The sequence below is a fragment of the Crocodylus siamensis genome, chromosome 4 (assembly GCF_052110815.1).
Source record: "Crocodylus siamensis isolate JL-2025a chromosome 4, ASM5211081v1, whole genome shotgun sequence".
Lineage (NCBI taxonomy): Eukaryota > Metazoa > Chordata > Crocodylia > Crocodylidae > Crocodylus > Crocodylus siamensis.
The window spans coordinates 68,506,887-68,528,932 of record NC_143398.1 but is presented as its reverse complement, the minus strand read 5'-3'; the positions used below and the strand labels follow the sequence as shown (position 1 = coordinate 68,528,932).

At 41.4% G+C, this 22,046-nt stretch overlaps 1 protein-coding gene across 4 annotated transcripts in view; it reads right to left on the bottom strand.

The window, feature by feature from the left end:
• The window catches only part of KCNMB4 (potassium calcium-activated channel subfamily M regulatory beta subunit 4), a 73,311-nt gene that overhangs the window by 37,910 nt on the left and 13,355 nt on the right, over positions 1-22,046 (bottom strand). For 2 of the 4 annotated variants that reach the window (XR_016441796.1, XM_090042532.1), the window contains exon 2: positions 18,409-18,536. Coding sequence is in view for 3 of the 4 variants with exons in the window: in XM_090042532.1 (XP_089898658.1) it covers positions 18,409-18,536 (128 nt within the window). In the remaining variant the exon portion in view is untranslated. The other 2 variants (XM_090042530.1, XM_090042531.1) reach the window with 2 other exon arrangements.

The window sequence follows — 22,046 nt, the reverse complement described above, 5'->3', positions numbered from 1 at the left end:
CCTGATCCCAGGGTCTCCCTGTGCTGAGATGTCAGAAAACCATGTGCAGCTGGGATCCCCCTGCACTGTCAAGTAGTTTGATTTGGATCTGATCCCCAGTCCAAAAACTGCATGTTCCTCTATGCACATGTGATATGGCAGGAGGCATGATTGTTAGGCTCATGGATCATATCTGATTGCACCATTAACTTAACATGCATCAGGAACCCGTCTTATGGACAGGAAAAGTAAAGCACAAAGATTTAAGACCCACATTGGCAGCTGTATTTAAGAGTTTCTAAAGTCCATTGAAATGATGGATGCCAAAATACCTTAGAGAATCTGAGTCTAAGTGACTTTCCAAAAGTCATGCTGTAGGTCAGTGGAAAGGATAGGAATAGTCTCCAGTCCCCAAAATATGAGCCTTATGCCTTTGCATTAGAGCACACTTTCACTATTTTATGGTAGCTTCCAAAACAGAATACACTATGAAAGCATTTGGCTATTTGGGAATTATTGGACCTATACCTTCTGGAATGGATAGCAGACAATGTATGCAACTTTTTACCCTGATACATTTCTTAGAATTTAAACTCAGATTTGACTTTTTTTACATTGTAGAACTTTTGCTATTTGTCAAAAGAGCTGGGAAGCAATACATTAGATACTTACCTATCAATCAGTCAGAGATGCAAAATGGGAATGTCAGAGATGTAAAAATATGAAAGAGGGTGGCTAAGAACTGCAAAATTGCTATTGGATATTTACGTACAGTTGTATTATATGATAGTCATCAGAACAAAAGTGGGAGCTTATCAGTAAAACACTTGGCAATGGTAAAGAAACCTTTGCTTTGAACAAAAAATATTTCTCTCTACGGTAGCCTCCTACATGTAATCTGTAACACAACAAGGATAAACAATCCTTATTTAGGATGATGAAAGTTGGGAAAGGCAGACTATGGATATGGAAGTAGATAGTGACTTATTTAATAATCAATACATCTTATTTTGTATCTTGAAGAGTACCATTTTCAGAGATTTTTAGCATTGTTCTCAGTGATAAAGTGGTGGTGATAATGATAGTCTAGTTATCTGCACAAAGAGTCTGAAAAAGCTGATATCTTACTCTTTCAATCATCACTTGAACAAAGTGATGTAGAGTGACTCTATGGATGACTGGGATTTCTAATTTACTCAAGTAACTAGAAGTGTCAGATGGCACCTTAATGGACTCTCTATTATGAAATTATATTTCAGTAAAAGCACTTCAGTTCATATCACCTCTTCTTGAAGCTGAGAATGCAAGTGTCAATAAAACAACTTGAGTGCTATGAAATTGCCAGGGATTGAATGCCATTGTGTCGATAGGACCATATTCAGCACTATACTACTTTCCAAGTAGAAGTCCAGTTTTGTTTACCAATTGCAAGCGAAGTGGTCTTGAAAGATTTTAATATTTTTAAGATAAATAGCAGATTATGAGTGAAGAATTGTTTTAAGGCACAAGTTAAAATTTGAATTTCAAAACAAAACACAGCTAGACAGTGAAGAAAACTAAACTGGCAAAACATTATTTTTGCTCTTTAAATTAAAAAAAAACACAAATGTAAAAAATGAAATCACCATTTTTTAATATTTCAGAAATACATTCTATGACAAAGTAAATTAAAAAGTAAATATTTAATACTAAATAATAAAGATAATTTTGCAAAGATGAAATTAACCACTTCTTGGGTTTTCTGAACTTGTCTCTATACAACTAGGACCTGGATAAATTAGCCATTGTTCAAGTTTAGTCAAATACAGTACAGCATATTTGGTGCAGTTTAGGATCTTTTGGTAGAATATACTTGTTTATTGTCACAGCAGAAGCAGCAATTAGTTGACATTTCACAGAGCAGTCTCCCAAGAATAATTCTCAGGTATCAGCAACTCCAATAGCTGATAAGACACTGTAAACGGGCGTGTCAGAGCGCACCAGAGAAGCACAGGTGTGTCAGGTTTTGCACTTTTGACTTTCCCATGGCTTTTTCTTTTCCTTGAACAACCTTGGCATTTACAAGCATTTTCTCTTCTTTATTGCCTCTGCTTTAATGGCCAAGCTCTTTGCACAGATGGTCAGGACCACAATTAGGACTCCTACAAGGAAAGTTACCAGAGGCCAGAGGAAGCAGTGCAAGAGGACCATCTCATCATGGGTGCGCCTAAGCAGAACATCTTCTGGTCTGTAAAGAAGGCAGGGAGGATGGGGAGAGGGAAAAAATATACACACCAAACAAACCAGCATTAATTCATCATCAGTGGAAGGCATCTGACATGATAACAATAATGGCATTTTATTTTCAACACTGTTAGAAAATGATTAAGTAGATCATTCCATTTCATTCATCACTTTAATTTGCAAATATATCATCAAAATTCATAGCAGGCCACCCGGGTGTTTTGCCTACAGTGTCTTACGGACAAAAATTAATTCAGATAAAAATGATTTGGGATTTTAGGCTTTCTAGGAGAACTAGTAATCACATCAGACTGTGAAAGATAGTACTGTGTAAAATCGGGGGAGGATTTAACATCAGTAAAATGAAAATGTAATACAGTGTTCCAGTACTCCGAGATATGTGCGTCAAATCATTACAGTAAAATGTAATTAAAACTTCCATCGTAGGTCTTATCTGCAATCCCACTGCACAGGGAAGCTATGGAGAGAAATATAAATGCTGGACACGGACAACGGGTAACAAGCACATGGTGTTGGCAGGGTCTGTGTAAAGTACCACTCCTTTCACCAACACCTCCATCCTTCCTGCTTTGTCTGCACTAGACATCTGTGCATGATGAGCAATGACAGAATCATAGAAAAACAGGAATGGAAAGGACCTTGAGAGGTTCTCTCGTCCAACCCCGTATTCAAAATGGATCATCTTCTATCTAAACCATCCCAGACAGATGTTTGTATAATTTGCATTCAAACATTTCCAATACTGGAGATTCCACAGCACCTCTAGATTCCAGTGTTTAATCACCCTCAATCAGAAGTTCTTCATATTAACTTTACTCAAGAAAAGTAGGCTTAAATTGCGACATTCTCAGGGGACTTAGAAAACAACTGATCGCCTCCTTCTTTGTTGACTAGCCTTTTCACATCTGAAGACTTATTGCATCTCCATTCACTTTTCTCTTTTCTAGGCAAAATAATCCACATTCTTTCAGCCTTTTTCTTATGTTTCCTAAGCCACTGATCACATTTGTTGTTCTCCTCTGGACTCTTTCAAGGTTGTCCATATTCTTCTTAAACTGTGGTACCCAAACTAGACACAGCTGGGATCTCAGCAGTGCAGAACAGAATGGAGGAAATGGTTCTGTGACTTGCATCCAACATTCCTGCTAATACATACCAGTATGCTGTTAACATTTTTTACAATGACATTACGTTGCTGAGTTATATTTAGTTTGCAGTGCACTATAAACCCCAGGTCCGTTACTGCAGTACAGCAGCCTATATACAGTAAATCTTTAGTGCAAGTGGGGTGCTGGCTATCTAAAAATTCCGGTTATCTGAGAGTTATACCATCCCCAGGCTGCAGTGGCAGTCCACCCTGCCCTGCGCAGATCCCTTTCCCCGCAGCTCCTCTATTGGCAGCATCACTAACTAATGTAAACAACAGAAATACTTGATGTGAATGCCAGAAAGACTTGGCAAAGATTCTGGTTGCTAAAGTGAGGATTTGTATTGGGGGATATTGGAAATTCTGGTTAATAAGAGTATTCCAGTTAGTAAAATGCCAGTTAACACAGCTTTTACTGTAGTCATTGTTCATTTTGCATTTGTGCATCAGATTGTTCCTTCCCAAGTATATTTTGCTTACTACACTTATTCTTACTGAACTGCATCCCATATGTTGCAGACCAGTTTTCCAATTTAACAAGGTCATTTTTAATCCTAAACCTGTCCTCCAAGGGGCCTGTAACCCCACTCAGATGGGAAGAGTTGAGGCATATTTTTGAAGTAGACAAGGGCTCCATCTCATGCTCATACTGCTATGCACACCTAGTACAAACCTTCTTCATGTCTCAAGTCCTGAGTGATGCCAGGTTGTGGTTTGGCAATGGAAACAAAACATACATGGGAAACCAAGTGTGAAACCTGCAAACATGCCTAACCTATCAAAATGTACACGTATTTCAAACCATCAAAAGTCACTGGGACTTAGGCACTTGTGAAAATTTTACCCTTGACTGAGACCACCAACTCCACTGCACTAGTAAAGCAAGTCATGCTGTTATTCAGGTCTGAAACTGGTTAGTTTTTAAAGTGGGCAGAGTTCTCCACAGGACTAGAAATTCAGTTTGGATAAATGCCCAAAGATCAGATGTTTATCCGAACCTCCCATGTCTGAAAACTCAATCTGGAAATCTTACAAAAAAAGTTCTCTCACAGCTGGCTCTCTGCTCCCATTTGGAATGGTAATAATGTTAAATCAGTCTCATTGTATTTGGATATTTCTGCTTCTTTCCCAGAACATCCCCATTAGAGCCAGGATACACTTAAGTACATATAAATAAAAACTATAAAAAGAGGGAACGGAACGTTTTCAAACTTCAAAACTTGTATCAACTGGTATTGCTAACCCTTGGGAGTTAAATACAACTACTATGATTCTCCTCTCCCCAGTAAAAATCAGAAGAACGGCCCTTTGGAAGCAAAGTGGTGAGAAAAAGATTCAGGTCCAGTTATAACACCACGATACATTTGTTGTTGATCCTCTGTAGTTCAATTATATTCTCATTATTATAAGACGAAACAAATTTTGTCCTTCAAGATTTGAAGAGACAAAAAAAGCCTCTTTTCTCTTTCCCTTACCTAAGATCACCATAGAATTTATTAAATGCATTATGGCATTTTTTTTCTGTGCTGAAAAGTCCTGGCTGAAAACAGAATATCAGGCTACACACAATCAATGCCCTAATTTGATAGGCAAGGTTTACATTCTATGTACAAATCTGATGAAATCACTCCAATATAATTAGTTCAGTGAATTAGCCTGCTAGACTCAGTTCCTGAGGGCAGGGACTGTGCCCCTGTATGTATCTGTACAATGCTTAGAATAATGAGTGCCTCATTTTGGCCTCTGGGAACAACTGCAGTACAAAAATTTAAAACAACAAAAGAACCGGATAGTCAACAGCACAACAAGTGAAGTGTAGTTTACTGGCATATATCTAGTTCATACTGCGGCAGTAAATTGATTTAATTCATTCTGTGCATACAAACTCACAAATGTCATCACGCTTTCACAGAAAATACAATATTGTTTCTACTCCATTTATTGTACCTTTAACATTTGACTACCGGAGTGAAATTTGACAACACACTGTTATAAAGATCACCCACTAATTTTGGCTCTAAACTTACAGAAAAAAAACTAAAGTCTTGAAGTATTTTTTAAAGTGTGCTAATCAAGGAATAAGAAAATAAAGTAGGAAGCAAAAAAACCTAGAAAATTGTATTCAGTTAGGGCACTAAGGTGCAATTAGAGGCAGACTTCCTTTCAACAGTATGCCCTAAAGAATTTGGACAGCACCTGTATAGATCATTGGAGTGATGAATTGAAACATTCCTTATACAATTAATTTCTACTCTTAGCCCTGATACTTTAAAGAAAATTTTCCTTTGACTGGAAAAGAGCCAAAGCCTTGCACAGACATTTGGGATTGAAATGCTTGATGAAAGCCTCAGCTAATCTAGTCCTATTTTTAAATATACGTTATTAGTGTAGCATGTTCTGTGTACTAGGTAAAAAATATAGGTAGCAAATCAGAGTTAGCTTGTCTCTTACTCTTCAAATAAACCATGTTAGCACAGAAGGTCTCAACTCCTGGCTGAGGAAGCATCTGCAGTTGGTGTGTGATGTTTCTTCAGCTTAATGAAGGGTTTTTAAACCCGAAAGCTTGCTAAGAAAAAAAATTCCAACTATCTGAGTTGATCTAATAAAAGATATCACATTTACCCAAAGAACCTTGTCTGCCTATGTCCTTAGACCAATACAGCTACAACCTGCACCCCCATAAAGTTGTAGAGACATTCATATACTTTGATGCTTGGGAGGGGAGAATGAAAGAAAAAGCCTGTTGGTGACTTTCTTTCTAGCATAAGACTTAGAAGAGGAGAAAAAAATAGGAATTAAAATTGTAAGGACTAGCAGCTCCTAGAGCAAACCAAACCAGGGAACAAAATTGCAATTACAGTATAAAATCATAGCAAAGAGTATCTGAAAGAGGCAGTATGTCAATGGGACAGTAAGCACAGGCTGAGCAGCAGTGGAAAAGGAAGACATTTGGAAGTCAGTAACCAGATAGAGGGAAGACTGGTAAATCCTGCTTATAGGGTTACCATATTTTCAACGGGGGTGAAGGGGCAGAATATGACTGGGGGCGGGGTCAATGATATGGCAGGGGACTGCCCATTCTGTTGCCCCTCACTCCCAAGCCACAGCCCCTACCAAGCCCTGATGCTGTCCCTCAGTTCTGACCCACATACCCCAGCCCCACCAGTGCCCCTCACTCCCAAACCAGAGTACCCTGCCCTCCTGGGCCATGCTGGTTCCCCTCACTCCTGATTTGCAAACCACTGCCGCGCCCCAGCCCTGCCAGTGACCCTTACTCCCAACCCACAGCACCCTGCTCTCCCCGGCCCTGCTGGAGGGACCCCAGCTGCCATCCCAACCAGACCAGATCACAGTGGCTTAAAGCAAGTCTGGCCCTGGTGTGGGCTGGAGGGAAGAGGAGGGGAGGATTGTGCTCCCACCCGCCCCAGCCTGGGCAAGGAGGCCTGGTCATGGCCCACCCTGCACCCTCCCGTCCCACAACATCTCCTGGCCACTCCACCCCTATAAGCATTGTCACGAGCCCCTGTGCTGGCAGCTCAGCCAGAGGCCTCCGAAGGAGCCCCACCTCCTTCCCCTGCTGGAAGAGACAGGCAACTCTCCTGCCACCACTTCCCTTCTGCAGCCCCAACCCCAGCACTCCCCTCCAACCCAGACTTACCTGCCTGCAGCTCCTGGGGTGAGTGCAGACACACCTACCTGCCTGAAGGTCCCTGCATACAATCACTCCTCCCCCTGCTCCCACCAGTGGAGCAAAGCAAAAACCTGGACATTTGCTCAGATTTGGAAAACCCGCCTGGATGGTGACAGGACTCAAAAAGAGGACATGTCTGGGAAAACATGGAAAAAAGTATGGTAACCCTACTCCTAGAATCATGGACCCAGGAAAGGAATGGACATAACTGCCAGTGGAGAGAAGCAAACCAATATTGAGCAATGGGACAGAGTTGAGGAGTATGAAGAAAACCATGATAGCATTCACAGCTACCAAGGGAACAGACAAGGCACCATCCAGGAAGGGCAACCAGAATGGCAAGCATCTGGTGTGGTAAAAGCACCATCTGGAGAAAAGAGATGGAAGCTGGAGAAGGAAAATTGCCAAATGAAACATCAGTGGACTGGAAAGCACTAGGCATGCACCGATAGATTTTGGGGGCTGATACCAATACCCAATATTTAAGGAGGAAAAATGACCGATACCAATCCAATTTCTGATACAGCTGCATGCAGCTCGTAAGTCTGGTGTGGTCGAAGGGGAGGGGGAGGGAAGCAGTGTTGGGGGGGGAAGATCAACACCCCCTGTGGGGAGGAAGGGGGCAAGCTGGGGTGGTGTGGGGTGGGGTGGGTGCAGGCCAGAGCTGTGGCTCATTGGAGGCGTGGATCTCACCACTGCATGCACCCTGGGAGGGCAGGGTGGTTGTACCCCCGGATCTGCATGGGGCAGGGTGGGTGGGCTACAGCTGTGGCTCAACCAGTGCCACCCCCATGCACCAGGAAGAGCTGGGGCTGATCCCGGTGGGCAGTGGCAGCACTGGGGGCAGGGCTACAGAGCAGCTATGTCAAAATTTGGGGTGGTTGCACCCCCTCTGTCACTCCCTCCCAGTGTCACCGCTGCTTGCCCTGAGCCCAGCCCTGCCAAGAAGCTATTGTCTAACCTCTCTCATAACTACTCAGTCAACTCTGATACAACGCAAAATATAATACCCCAACCTGCCACAGATAAAGAAGTGCGGCCACAGCAGCCAATGTCCTGCTGCTGTAAACCTTGTCATTATTTGCTCAAGAGATCTCAGGAAGAAGAAAACCCCTCCCCCCTACCACCCCACCCCCTCCACCACAGAGCAAGGCAAAACCCTCAGAAACCATACCAGCCTGACCATGGGATAAAAATTCCTTCCAGAGATGGAGACCCAACATCACAACATCAAGTCTAAATCAAGAAATATATAAAATGTTCCCTGGGTACATGGATGGAGACACCTCATACTTTCCTGAAGATCTTTGTAGATGGTATATATATAGCAGGGTAGCAGACATCAATATTGTGAGGTATCAAGCTTCCTTATTGAATGCTAAAGCTATGGAAGTATAAAGTTTTATGATGAGAGTGTGTGGATTAGGACAAATTTAAAGTTCTAGTCTTTCAAGAGGAATCTGAACAAAGAAATCTTAATGGTCACAGAGAAAGAAAGCAATAAGAATTACACTGACTTTTCACATCAGCTGAAAGAAACCTTCATAAAATGGCTGCAGGGAATGGTATTCCCATTTTAGGGGAAAAGTAACGAATGGGAAGAGAGCCCATGGTAGCCTTATAATTGTAGAATAGCAATCACCTCCACAAACCCTCCTCTACAACCACTAGGTCTAGTGACCAAGCCAGATGGGCCAAAAAGCAATGGAAACTCAACAGGAACAAGGCTGTCATCACCTGGCCCTATGGAACTGGCTAACTTAATCTTCACGTTAGATTTTAGGAACTCTTTCAGGCTAATTGTGAAAGTTTAAAAAGGTGTTTTTAGTAAGCTATGCAGATCTTCTACAATATAATGTACAATAAAATAAATTAGAAAGAAAATCTGAATCAGCATTAATCAGATTAATCCAACGTCAAAATGTCATTAGCGATTATATGAGATTTGCCTATGAGAGTAGAATTTTACCTCTTCTGAGCTTTTTGGTATCGTTGTGCTACAGCATTAGTCAAGGATGAGAACAATCTCCCTATCTCTTGCAGGAAAGTTATTTAATTATCACACAGAGAGATTACAGTCACCATACCTCTATTACTCTCTGAAGAAATCTGCTGTGTATATAGACAAAGGATTTGAGGAGTTGTCTAAAGATGTGTGTGATACAAATAAAGAATGTTTGGGGAAAATTAAAATGCTCACATGCCTTGGGATATCTTATAAAAGATTCTAAAATAAACACAAACAGATAAGTAACAAACCCTACTTGGGGAAAACATTCATAATGCCACTCATGACTTTACAATCCTCATCTGGTTTGTGGGATATAGTCTATTTGCCACAATGATTTATTAAAGGATACTTTATTAACAGTGCTCATGGTGGAACTAATTATTAGAACTGAACAATCCCAGTATTGCTCCAAGTTGCGGATGGTTCAGCATGACTTCAATCAGATCTTTTATACTGGTATTTAATCTTTAGTTTTGGCTCTAAGGCATGTGCAGTAGAAAAAGGAAGTGTATTTATATGAGAATATGGACATAACCATGTGTGTGTGTGTGTGTGTGTGTGTGTGTGTGTGTGTGTGTGTGTGTGTGTGTGTGTGTGTGTGTGTGTGTGTGTGTGTGTGTGTGTGTAATAGCAACACATACAAATATAGTTGCCTAGCAACACAGAGAGACTGACAGATGAGGGTTTTTGTTTGTTTGGGGGGGGGGTTGGGGAGGGGGAGAGGGGGGGAACAAATTGTACCTGATGCTAGTATCTATTTGAGCTATGTAGTTTGCATATGCTTTGCAATTTTTTTCTTCAGTTTTGATGACAAGATGATGGGCATGTGATAAATTAGATTAGATACAGACTGATACATGCACTCATAGGCCATATGCAGATGAGCACGGCCATGCGTTTGTGGTGCTGCAAATACATCTGTGGTGTCACATACCACACAGCGCTAGTTCCTTGGGAACAAGCAGCAGCAGTGTAAGGTGCGCCACCACTTCTTGCCTCCAGGAAACCAAACGCCCATGCTATTGTGGATACAACCATATATTTTATTATGTTTATCTATATTCTATTTATGATGGACAAGGCTCAAAACTTTAGATAGCTGGTATGATACTTTGTTCCCCAACAGAATTTCTAATGAGGCATGCATGAAGCAGATGCAAATTTATGTCAGATGGAGTAACTGTCTCAAAATTATCCCATCTAGTTAGGGGAAGCAGAGATGCCAATGAGATCTAACTAAAACACTGCTGGGAGATGAGCATGGGAGAAAGGAAGAGTAACAGAACAGCTGATTCAGCTAGGTCTCCAGTCACCACAGAGCTTCCCCAGGGGACAAGGCCTTAATTGCTAATATAAATTCCTAAGAAATGTAAAGGATTGTGACAAAACAAACAGAAGAAAGAAAAGATAATTGTTTCAGGATTTCTTCAGTTATACTAAAAGGCCAAATGGAAGGCACAACCCATCTCTCCCTTTCGCCCTGCCCCCCCGCCCCAGTTTGTACTTTAAGAGACAAATGCTTCAGTGTTAGTTTTATTGTAGATGCAAACGAATAGATGTAGCTTGAGGTTTTGTTGTACTGCCCAACAACAGCAACTAGAAAATAACATTCCCAGACTGATGAAGATTTCCACCAGCATCAATTTCATATCCTGTCTTCACCAGGACTCCAGGTGAACAAATATAACACAACAACAGGGGCACCATCCCAGTTTGAATGTAGCAGTTAAAGTTTGACTTTATTCCGCTAATCAGGTAATGACTATGCTTTCCCCAGGTAACGAATTAATCTGTGTATCAAAACTACTACCATCTCATCCCCATCAAAATGTTACCCTACCTGAGAGAGAGGAAGTGAATCATGTTAGTCCGAGGTGAGGAAGAAGGCAGAGCAGAGTGGCACTTTAGAGGCTAATCATTTAGAGATGTATATGCTTTCATAGACAACAGCCTACTTCCTCGATGCTATGAAGCCACATCTTAGCACACATGTAGTTAAAGCAAACATTTTTCCTTAGAGTGAATGTACCCACAGAAGGATGATACAAAGAGAAAAGCAGCAACACCTATTATTAGCAATTCCTAGAATGAAGTGCTTGCCAAAGGCAAACTCTGTCCACGGTGAGAATTTTGGCCAGTCATTGGTGAAACAGCAAAGCTCTGACTGCATTGCTGCATGCTGCTGCTTGTCTCAGCTTGGCACACAAGTAAATTGTAGCTGATGTCTGATAACTGCTTTGTCTGTCTAGAAATGCAAAACTCTAAAACTCTTGGTTCAGACATGATACCTTCTATTAGACCAACTAAGAAATCACCAAAAAAAAAATATTTTTTGCAAGCTTTTGGGTGCACACACCCTTCCTCAGGCTCAGGGAAAATTAAAGATGGTAAAGAGTCCCCATAGATAGAAAATAAACTTAATTTTTGCACAAAGGAAGCTAAGGGTGGGAGTCTGTTCCTCTGGATCCATGAGAGTGTCATGGGAGTAACACTGTCCATGAGAGTGACATTGCCTGTAAGATGTTTGCTAGCTCATACCTACAGCAGTGGCTGGCCACTTGATGCTGTAACCAGGTGAAAATGACAGTACAGACGAGGCTAAAAAGGGTAAAATTAATAAGGAGGAAATGTTATTTTGAAAAAGACTCCCAACCTGGAAAGTACAAACACCAAAGGAGAAAGGTTGCATTGAAGTAATTTAAAAATGTAGAAAGCACCTTTTTATTGGCACACATCTTCGGTTGATGCTTAATGCATGTTATCAGGACTCATAGTAGTCTTTTATTAAACCAAGATTTTTGCAAATAAATCGTTTAATTACATGTCATGTCTTTATGTTTCTGTCTCTTCTCTTCTTTTCAGTACTTGTACTGTTTGAGGTCATGGCTTGCAGGGGTCAAGGTTTTCAAAAGTAAGGAGCAGGGGGGATCAACTTCTAGTTCCCTTATTTTAAGGCCCTTAAAAGGGCAGATTTTCAGGTAACAAGTACTTGCAGTTCCTGAAAGAGTCCCCTGTAATATTCCTCAAGTTAAACACCAAGAAAATAAAGCAATCAAAATCCCTAGCTGCTTTTCAAAATCTGGGTCAATGACTTCTTACACAGATTGGTCTAATTAAGCCTTTTTCTTGGTGATTTTAGCTTAATCCATAATATTAGATTCCTTTTTGCCTCTCCTCTAAGACTTTATATTTCTGTTACTTTGTCTCTCTCTCTTGTTCCTTCTTAAGAACTGTTGCCACAAAAGCAATTACCTCTACATTTGGCTTTCAACTGTAAAGTGTTTTCTTGTTTTCTCTTTCCCTTATCTACTTCTTTAGCTATTCTATTACTTGCAGAGCTCCCTGTAATCATAACTCACCTTGTGTAAGCTTGCACAGGCTCTGCTGTACATGGCAGTTCAGGGATTTTCAGTTAACCTTCTTGTATGTCTCTGATGGTCACCTCGCTTCCCTCTCAGCTTAACCCCTAGTTCCACTTACCTAGCTGAAGTGCCTTTCAAGATCACTAAAGAGGTCTGTAAATTGACTAAGATAATGCATTCTATATACTACCATAGAGCTTAATCTGTATGGGTTCATTTTTAAAGGACAGAACTTAAAAGTTATATTTATTTTTAGCAGTACTTTGTTTGGCAAGCTGTAGCTTTAAGAGGCTTTCACAAGAGCCATTTGGAACTGGTTGGCATTATCTTCTGCAGCAACTCTCATGTGATACAAGGCTAAAGAGTCAGAACTCAGACACTAAGAAAAGCAAATGTCTGTTAGACTCCTTAGCTTTGAGTGATTACTGACTGCTAACAAGCAAATTGCGGTGTGTCCGCTATGAGGATGCATGTTTCAATTCACATTTTATCTTACATAGCAGGCATTGTATGTGGCTATAGGTGAGCCAGTAATCGTTTCCATAAATATTTCAGAATACTGAGATTCTTGTAATACACTCTTCCTCCATTTGGGGCAGTCCTGGGTGATATTCTCCCACAAATTGATGTCAATGTTGCTTTTTTTTCAAGTTGGCCTTGGGGACAGCCTTTAAGTGCTTTCTTTACCCTCTTCTTGACCATTCGCCTTGACTGAGCTGGGAAAATAAAACTTCCTTTGGGAATCTGGAGTTGGACATCCAGATGATGTGGCCAGCCCAGTGAAGCTGATGTTGGATGATCATCACCTGGATGCTTGTGGTATTTGCTTGTGACAAGACACTCATGTCAGTGCTTCTGTCTTCTCACTGGATTTCAAGGATCTTTAGCAGACAGCATTGATAGTACTTCTCCAGCAACTTGTGGTATCTCCTGTATGTTGTCCATGTCTAAGCTCCATACAGTAAGGTCGGGATCATAACTGCTTGATAAACCATGAGCTTGGTTTTGGATCTGATGTTACAATCTTCAAACACCTGTTTCCTTAGGTGTCCAAAGGATGCACTTGTACATTTGAGGTAATGTTGGATTTCTTCTAGCCTTATAGGTAACAGCTTTTGTAGTTAATCATACTACAAAGATGATCCACAGGTGAGCCCGGGTCTTAAACAGATGGTCACTATTCGCTGAATATGTTAATTCTTAAAATCTTAAGTGAATGTGTGGGTACAGTATCCAGCACCAGAATACAATAGAGTACTAAAATTGACTGGTTCATCTGCCAAGCTGAACCAAAAACCCAGAGCATTTTATCACGTTGAGGGAATATATTCACACAGCTAAAAAAACAGCAATGCCTTACAGAGGAGCCATTAACTCAATGCACGTCAAAGCATGTGTCTCAGGGAAGAGAATGATTTTTGCTCTTCTCTGTACAGATCTATGGAGTTCCTAAAGAACTGAATGGGATGGAGGACAAGTTAAACTGTAGAACCATGTCAGTTCAACTATTTTTCTTAACTCAGAGAAATAAAAAGGCAGTATATCCACCATTCTTTCCTTTCCAAAGAGTTCCCACATCTCACTGACATGGAGGTATCAATTTTGTTTGTCATCACTGTGTTTTTTGGGTTTTTTTTAAATATTAAGTGATCTTGAACGCCTCCAATTTTGTAAGTTCAAACAAAGCACAGTGAAAACAACCTTCCAAAAATTAGGTTTCCTTATGGTATCTCAAGTTCAGGTCCCCAAAGCACCTAGAATCCTTGTCTATAGCACATGAACTTTATTTTTTTAGTCACTTATTTTGTTCTTCAAAATACAGGAAGTCAAGTTCAGCTGGATATGTCCCTCTGTTAACTGCACTTGAAAATCTGGCAGGCTCCCACAGTGCTTTAAGACTGGCTCAGTAATCAAGGATCCAGTTTTTACCATGTGTGTCTTGCCCTACGTGACCTTTGGCAAGATGTCAAATTTAGCCTGAGAAAGTAGGACACTCATGATTAGTTCTGATGCAGTACAGGAAGTTTTACCTCCGATTTCCCCAAAAAGGCCTTTTTTTTAAATGAAAGCTGGCTTGTTCCCTCTCACTTGTACAAAATATGGGGAATTATTTTAGAGGCAAGGAATTTATGGATGATCTCTCTTATTGGACCAACTCCATGATTTCGATACAGTCAAGGCTTTCAAATGCAAAGCATTCTTTAGGGAAAGATTTTGTGGTTTGGCTTTCCAAAGGAAAGTGTCACAGGATTCTATAGGGGAGACAGTCATAGGGTTTTTTTTAATTGCTAGTACAATAAACAACAGAAAAAAGTAAGAGACTTCCTTTTCCTCCACCTTCCCTGTATGCAAAATGTTTTGCCTTGCTCTCTTCTTCTTCCATGGAAGGATATTAAACACTGCTTACTTATTGTAGCAAAGTGGGACTCCCCGACTAGCCACAATGCTAGTTTCCCCACTTGCCTTTGGGCATGCCACCCACCTGACTCACCTGCCATGCCTTGTTCTTAATTAATTAGGATGTTAATTAAGGTGGGAAGCTGCCCATTCTTGCCTCGATGCCATGGGGCACTATCTGTGACTCCGTTCCTCCCCTACACCGTAGCCTCACAGATGGCATCCACAGATGTTAATCTCACCAGCCCCAAACCGGGCCCCAGAATCCTTCAGTCCGGACCCCTATAGGATTCCTGCACTCAGGCAGCCTACTCTGCCTTCATTTGGGCTGCCTAGCTCCCTGAAACTATTCCCCCTCTCAGGCATAGTCCTCCTGGGACTTTGGCCACACAGGCCCTGGCCTCGCCTCCAGGGCCAGTCGGAACCCCAGGCACTCAGCTCTGGGCGTCCCTTGCAGTGGGCCCCCAGCCCTTTTGACTGTTCTGGTCCTGGCCCCAGCACTGACCAGTCGAGGTTACTCTACATCAGACCTCTACCACTAGGCCCCTCACTCTCTTGGGTCTGCCTTCTGGCCCTTACTAGGGGTTGTGGGAGCTGGGGTAACTCACACCACAGCTGCTGTTCCAGGGTCTCGAGGGGACTCTCACTCCCCCCCCACAGAACAGCAAGTCATTGTGCTCAAATATAGGTCTTGCTTTTGACCCACACTCGGCCTCCCAGAGGTGGAGGACTTACTGGGGTCAGGACCCGCCCCTACTCTCGGACTGAGCCCCCTTACTTGGTCTTTGGTCCAAACTACAGCCTCAGGTGTCCAGAGACATACCTAGGCCTACTCCCTTCACCTGGGGCTCCACACTACCCCCTCACTTGGGGCTACCTTTACTTGGGGTCCTACACCCCACAGGGCTCAGGTGGCTGCAGCTGTGCCTGGCCCCCCAACTACCTCTGGTGTTACTTAACCCACATGATGGGTTAAGGCACCCCTACCTGCCTTTCACTGGGGTGGTAATTGGCCTGGCATTTCCTGGGGGCTCCCGCACCACTGAGAGCCCCACCAGGCCACCCACTCCCAGCAGGGGGCAGTTTTAGGTCATGCTCAGGACCAGCAGCCTTCTAGGCATCCCCTACAGCTCCTGCCTTTACCTCCAGGTCGTTGTGGAGCCTTGCAGCCAGGTGATGTTATTGCCTGGCTGCCAGCGGTGAACTGCCCTGTTTATATAGGTGGCCAGAGATCTAAAATGGCCACCGCAGTCAAGCACCTGCTGGCTGCTTGGCTCCGCTCTTGAAGTGGCAGGCACCCACAGTGCCCTGCCACACACCTTCTCCCTTAAAATAGTTCCTGGGGAGCATTTCCCCTGCTGCTCCTCCCAAGCAGGCTCCCCTCACAGCCTGAGAGCCCTCAAGTGGCAAGCACCCCCAAAGGTGCTCCACCACACTTATACAGTCCAGTCCCAACAAAGTAACAAGCAGGGTTTCATGACAAATGAATCACATACATAAACATTTACTAATCTGCAATTTTGATCATGTCAGTAAGTTAAATTAAATCCAGAAAAGGTATAAAACTGCTTCTTGGGGTTTTGTTATAATTTTTTTAAGAGAGGGAAGATTAATCTACTAAATACCAGATCTTTTACAGCATGTGTTACCACCATATCTCTGTATTTACTATACATTAGGGCATATATTTAAATGTATAGTAAATATCTCTGTATTTACTATACATGTAAAGGTACAAAAAACTCTTCCACATAAGGGAAAAATACCAAATGGAAATTATACACACACAGTTTCAAATCAAGAAAGAGGTTTTTCCATCAGTTCTTTGAGTGTGTTTCTACTTACTAGCCCAACCGTTGTTATCATAAATCTAAAAATATACCCAGCTAAGTGTTTTACACTTTTCTGTGTATTTGACCTTTCCAAACTCTTCCCCATCTCTGCATAAAAGGTGGTGTACCCTTAATATCTGTAAACCATTTTAGGAGAATCAAACACTTTTTTATCCTATAAAAATGTCTGTATGATCAGAAAAGGCATTTGCCAGTACAGTTTAACTAAGTAATATAAGATTTAGCCATCCGAGGAAAAAGCAACGTGCAGCCTAATCCATTACTGCTGCCTAGTTGATGCCGAAAATAATAAAGATTTGTGCAGACCCCTCTGCCTTCAGACTCCAGTATGGCCAGCTCCACAGATTAGCTGGAATGTCGTTGACACTAACCAGCAGCAGTTTCTTCTGGCGCAAGTTACAGGAAGAATTGGCCACAGAGAGAGTATTATGTTACTCGGTGAATGCTAGTTGTATCTGTGGTCTAGCAAGGCCTGAAATGGCAATCGCATTATATAAGATCCAGTGTCCAAGCATTGAAATACACAGCACCTCTGACTTGCCATGCTACTAATACAGTCTCTTAGTCCCTAGCCTACATGGCTGATCCCAGAACAGTGACAGCCCACAACCTGCTGAATTCAAGTTTTCTGAGCCCTTCTTGCCCCATATAATGAATCTACAGATCCTATTTTAAGGCATCTCCACGCCCCCCCCCCGGCCTTCTTTACACCCTTCAGATATTTGTGAATTTTTACCCTTCTTCCCTTAGGTCTTGATCCTTCAAATACTTACCCATGTGTAGGTACTTACACTGGACTACCATGAACAGCCCTTCTAATTCCAACAGAACTCCTTCTGGGAGTAAAATTAAGCACCTCATTAAGTGCTTGCTGGCTCATAGATTTATTTACACTATACCTATTTAGAGCTGGGGTTATTGATTTCTTGTGCTCATCTTGTGCAAACATATCATCAGTTCTTTGTTGCTTGCCACTGAACTTTCTTCAGTGCATCTACAACTTTCTGATAATTAAACACTAGTTTCAGAGAGTTTTGTTGGAGATGTGTAACACATATTTCTGGTCACCACAGAGAAATAGACAAACAGAAAAAAAAGAACTATGACAAAGATCAATTCCTATACCAGAAATTCCCATGCCAGGAAAATAAATATGAGGCAGCAGGTTGACTGGTTTAAGCTATTCATCCCTCACCACGTATATAAATCCCATTACTATTAATGAAAGTTGAACAGGTCTCCAAACAGAAAACTAGTCACATAAGTGGACTTGCCTGAAGCTAAAACTTTCCACTTTGCAAGTATAAATGAATGAAGAATGATTGTTTTGTGAACATTTATTAATCTAATCTATGGCAAAGCTTTGATTAATTTCCCGAGTGAATACAGTTCTTCTTAGTGGCACTAATTTGTAGGATTCCTTCCTCTTTTGGGAAGAAACCTTAATTTGTCAAGGCACAGAATTTGGTGTTTTGGTAGTAAAAGTCAGTTTTTTACAACACTTATTCTGGAGAAAGTTTACTTTCAGCTTCAGGTAAAATTTTAGCAACCAAAATGAAAAACACTTTGTTGTATCTTCGAGAGTTTTCACTAGCAGCAAGAATTCTCTCATATTTTACCAACAAGCTATAAACTCTTCAAACATTTTGCTTAAAATAAAAAGAGCAGAGTATGAAAAGGCTGTGCATTTATGTCTAGCTATGTAAGTGTAGGTGGTTACTTACCTTAGATGCTGGTTAAAATAGCATGTAAATGGCTGTGAACCAACTTCCTCTTTCCAGTACTCCTGCCAGTGTGCAACAATTTCAGAGTTCTTCTGATTTTCTCTTGCACAGGGAGGAATGAATGAACACTGTCAAAACACATTCCAAAAATGGAGTTACTTATGCACTCAGCAATGCATATTCCTCTGGATTTCTTTCACCAAATTCACAAATACTAATAAAACTGGACCTAAAACAAGAGAAAACAGTAAGCAAGCTAGCATCCCTTGATCACAAGCTGCTTTATATTTGTACATGCTAGGAACATTTTAAAAGATTGTTTTTATTACATTTTGCTCTCTCTCATTCCACCCTTTCCTCCCCTGTAACATGCTACTGTTGAAATTCAAAACAAATAATTTTCAAGGTATGTTCTAGCTAACTATATTAATTGCAGATATTTTCTCAGTTTTTTTTTTTTAAGGAAGAAAATTCAGGGGGTTAAAAGTCAATTCAGCAAATATGCTTAAATCACATTGAAGGTTGAAGGGCTTCTTTAGATGCTTTGCTGAAGCTTTTAACACAATTTAGTAACAGGTTTATTGTTTAAAAAATATGTATGCCTCACTGAACATACATATTCCTTCTTTCCTTCCTCTTTCTTCCTTCATTTGGATTCTCTCTCTCCATCCCATTTGTTCAATCCAATATGAATAGCTAGCACTACAAACAATCGTATTAGTTTAACATTAATAATAGACAGAGCCGGACACTGAGCCAAAAGATGCACTGGCATGTACGATGTGCATGCTTCAAACTGTGGTCTCTTTAAAATTGAGGTAGCAGGATATGACAAGTAGGGAGCATGCAACTGACGAGAAGTCCAATATAAAGATGAACACCCTTCCCCCCAAAAGTGAACTGGAAGTTAATCTCCATTAAATCATTGCTTGAATTTTTGCAGTGTGAAAAAAGCTCTCCTAGGAATTCATCATGCTGATCAAGTGAAACTTGAGTGTGCCTGTCAGCACCTGCAGATATTGTCAGTAGCTCCTATATTCGCACCTGGAAAATGCTGCAAATTCTCCCTCATTCATTTCAAGTAGAAACATGCCTTTTTGGCAGCAAAGCATCCCCATTTTCACATGTATTTTGTGTCACTCTTGGGCAGAGCTGCTTGCATAACTGTGAGATAATCCTGTGAGATTCTTTTTGTCTTGACATTTAAAAAAACATGAGCAGCATCATGCTTCTTTCAGATACCGATTCCTGAAACAGATGATATAATACAAAATTGTCTATATTCTGCTGGAGTTGGGGTGACATTGTATTTGTGAGGGTTCAGGAAAAATGCAAAAGAGAAAAGTTTTTGTAAGCAATATCCTTTATTAGACCAAAAGAGATAAAGACAAGCTTTTGGGTATGAAGTACCATTCTTCAGGTCTCTCAGAAAAAGGCAGACACAGCATGAACTATATACCAGATAGAACACAGGCCTTTATTATAGGACCATAGGAAGGTAGGGCTGGAAGGGACCTCATGAGATCATCTAGGCTGGTGCTCAGCTCAAGGCAGGATCATCTCTGACTAAAAAAAAAATATTCCAAGTAAGCATCTGTCTAGCCTGCTCTTTATATTCTGCTATTTCAAATTACATAGCTTCTCCTGGCACACATTTTTTCAGACTGACAGTGCAGTTTGGAAGCTCTGTTGCTTTGAAGACTGCCACATCCACATGATGCATTTCAGAACCTGTTGGTTGAGGGGAAGGGGAGGGTATCCTATTAAAGACAGTAGTTGGGGATGAGGCTTCTGCACTTGCCTGCTATGCCGCGTAGCCTAGAAGCAGCACAGGCCATTGCATGGAGAGTGGGGACAAAAAGGGATAGTTCCTCAGCTTCCTACTAAATTATGTTTATTTTCTTGTACATTTCTCACTTGGGGCCATAGCTCAGCTCAGCCCAGTCAAAGTGTTTGGCGGTCACTAAGCTGGATTGTTCTATTATTTTCTGGTGTTCTCTAGCATTTTTTGTTGAATAAAATTTTCGAGCATGTTTCCGGGCTTTACACAAAAAGCAAGCCACAAGGACTTCCTGGATAGAAACTTCAACACAACATGTGCAAGATCTCTTATTTTTCAGGTCAGCTGAGCTGGCATAGCACAGCTGAAGAAAAACCACCACCATAATGTGAGCTTCAACATAGGCATGGTCAGCATGGAGACAGAGTGTGGTACAGGCAGTCCTTGACTTACAATGTCTCAAGTTGCAATGTTTCACACTTACAACTTTTATAAATTGACACCGTTTCAACTTTATGATGTCAGTTTTGACTTTATAACACTTGATCTGATGCCACACCAGTGAACAAGTTTGCTGCGTTGCCCGTCTCCCTGGAGAACATCTGTCCAAACTTCCTTGGACACTTTCTTTAAGAAAGCAGACAAGACTCCAGAAAAACCTGCAGCCAAGACTCCTGAGAAGGCTCCAGCCAAGAGCCCTTCAAAAAGTCCAGCCAAGAGCCCTTCAAAAAGTTCAGCAAAGTCACCTCAAAGAAGCCCTTCCAAATCAATATGCTTGCTATTTACAGTATAAATACATTAATGTAGCTATATTATTCATCTATAATTGATCAAGTACAACATTCTGGGTATTTTTAGTGAAAATAGGGTATCAGGCCTTGGTTCAGGAACAAATCTCCCATTTATAACGTTGTTTCTTATGAGAAAATTGGGTCCAAGTTACAACGTGTCGACTTAAGATGTGTTTTCCAGGAACCAATTGTGTCCTAAGTCCAAGGACTGCTTGTATATATTTATAAACATTGTATGTAGCTGAGATGCTCTGGTTGTTATTGCTCTTGAATCTAAAGAGGCATAACGGAGTGGGGAGGAACCAACAAGAAACAAAACAATGGCAAAAGATAAGGTACAGCTTGAGCGATTACCCCTGGAGGAAAGGAGGAACCCAACCAGAAAGAGGCAGGCCACAAAATGTACACATGGTTGAGTGAGTCACTGGTGGGGCTTGTCCAGGGAGCAATTTTGCTAATTATTCTACCAGTATAGGATACAAGGACAGCACACTTCAACAGGGCATCCTGCCTCTTTCACCCCTGAGATGGAGGTAACTGAGCTAACAGAAAACTGCAAAAGTAGAAAACGAAGATGAAGGTTGAAGTGAAGAAAAATTAGGCACGTAAACTGGTTTTATTTTTGTCCTTGGCTCTATGGGTTAAGTAGCTTTGGGTAATTAAATAAATGCTTTGTTTTGAAAAAGCTGTTCCTGAATCACTTGAATGCAGTTGCTGTTGCAGGCTTCCCAGAAAAAGGACTTGCACCTGCCAAAACCCTACTGGGCCTGCCAGGGTAACACAGATGATAAAGGGAGGGAGGGGAAGGTACTACATCTCTTGGGTCTCAGGAGTGACTGGACAGTAGAGTATCACCAAAGGGGGAAGCTGAGAGGAATGGAAAGGGGATTTAAGGCATAACTTGCCCAATAACTATGACAATAAAATACTTACAGATCTGCTGCCAGAACTTCAAGGAAAATCACCATCATCTTTATATAATGCAAGACAGTCTAACTTTTCAGCAGCTGAGGGCCATGGGCTGCAGCCCTGAGGACCACACAAGGCATGCACTGTAAGTCAAGGGA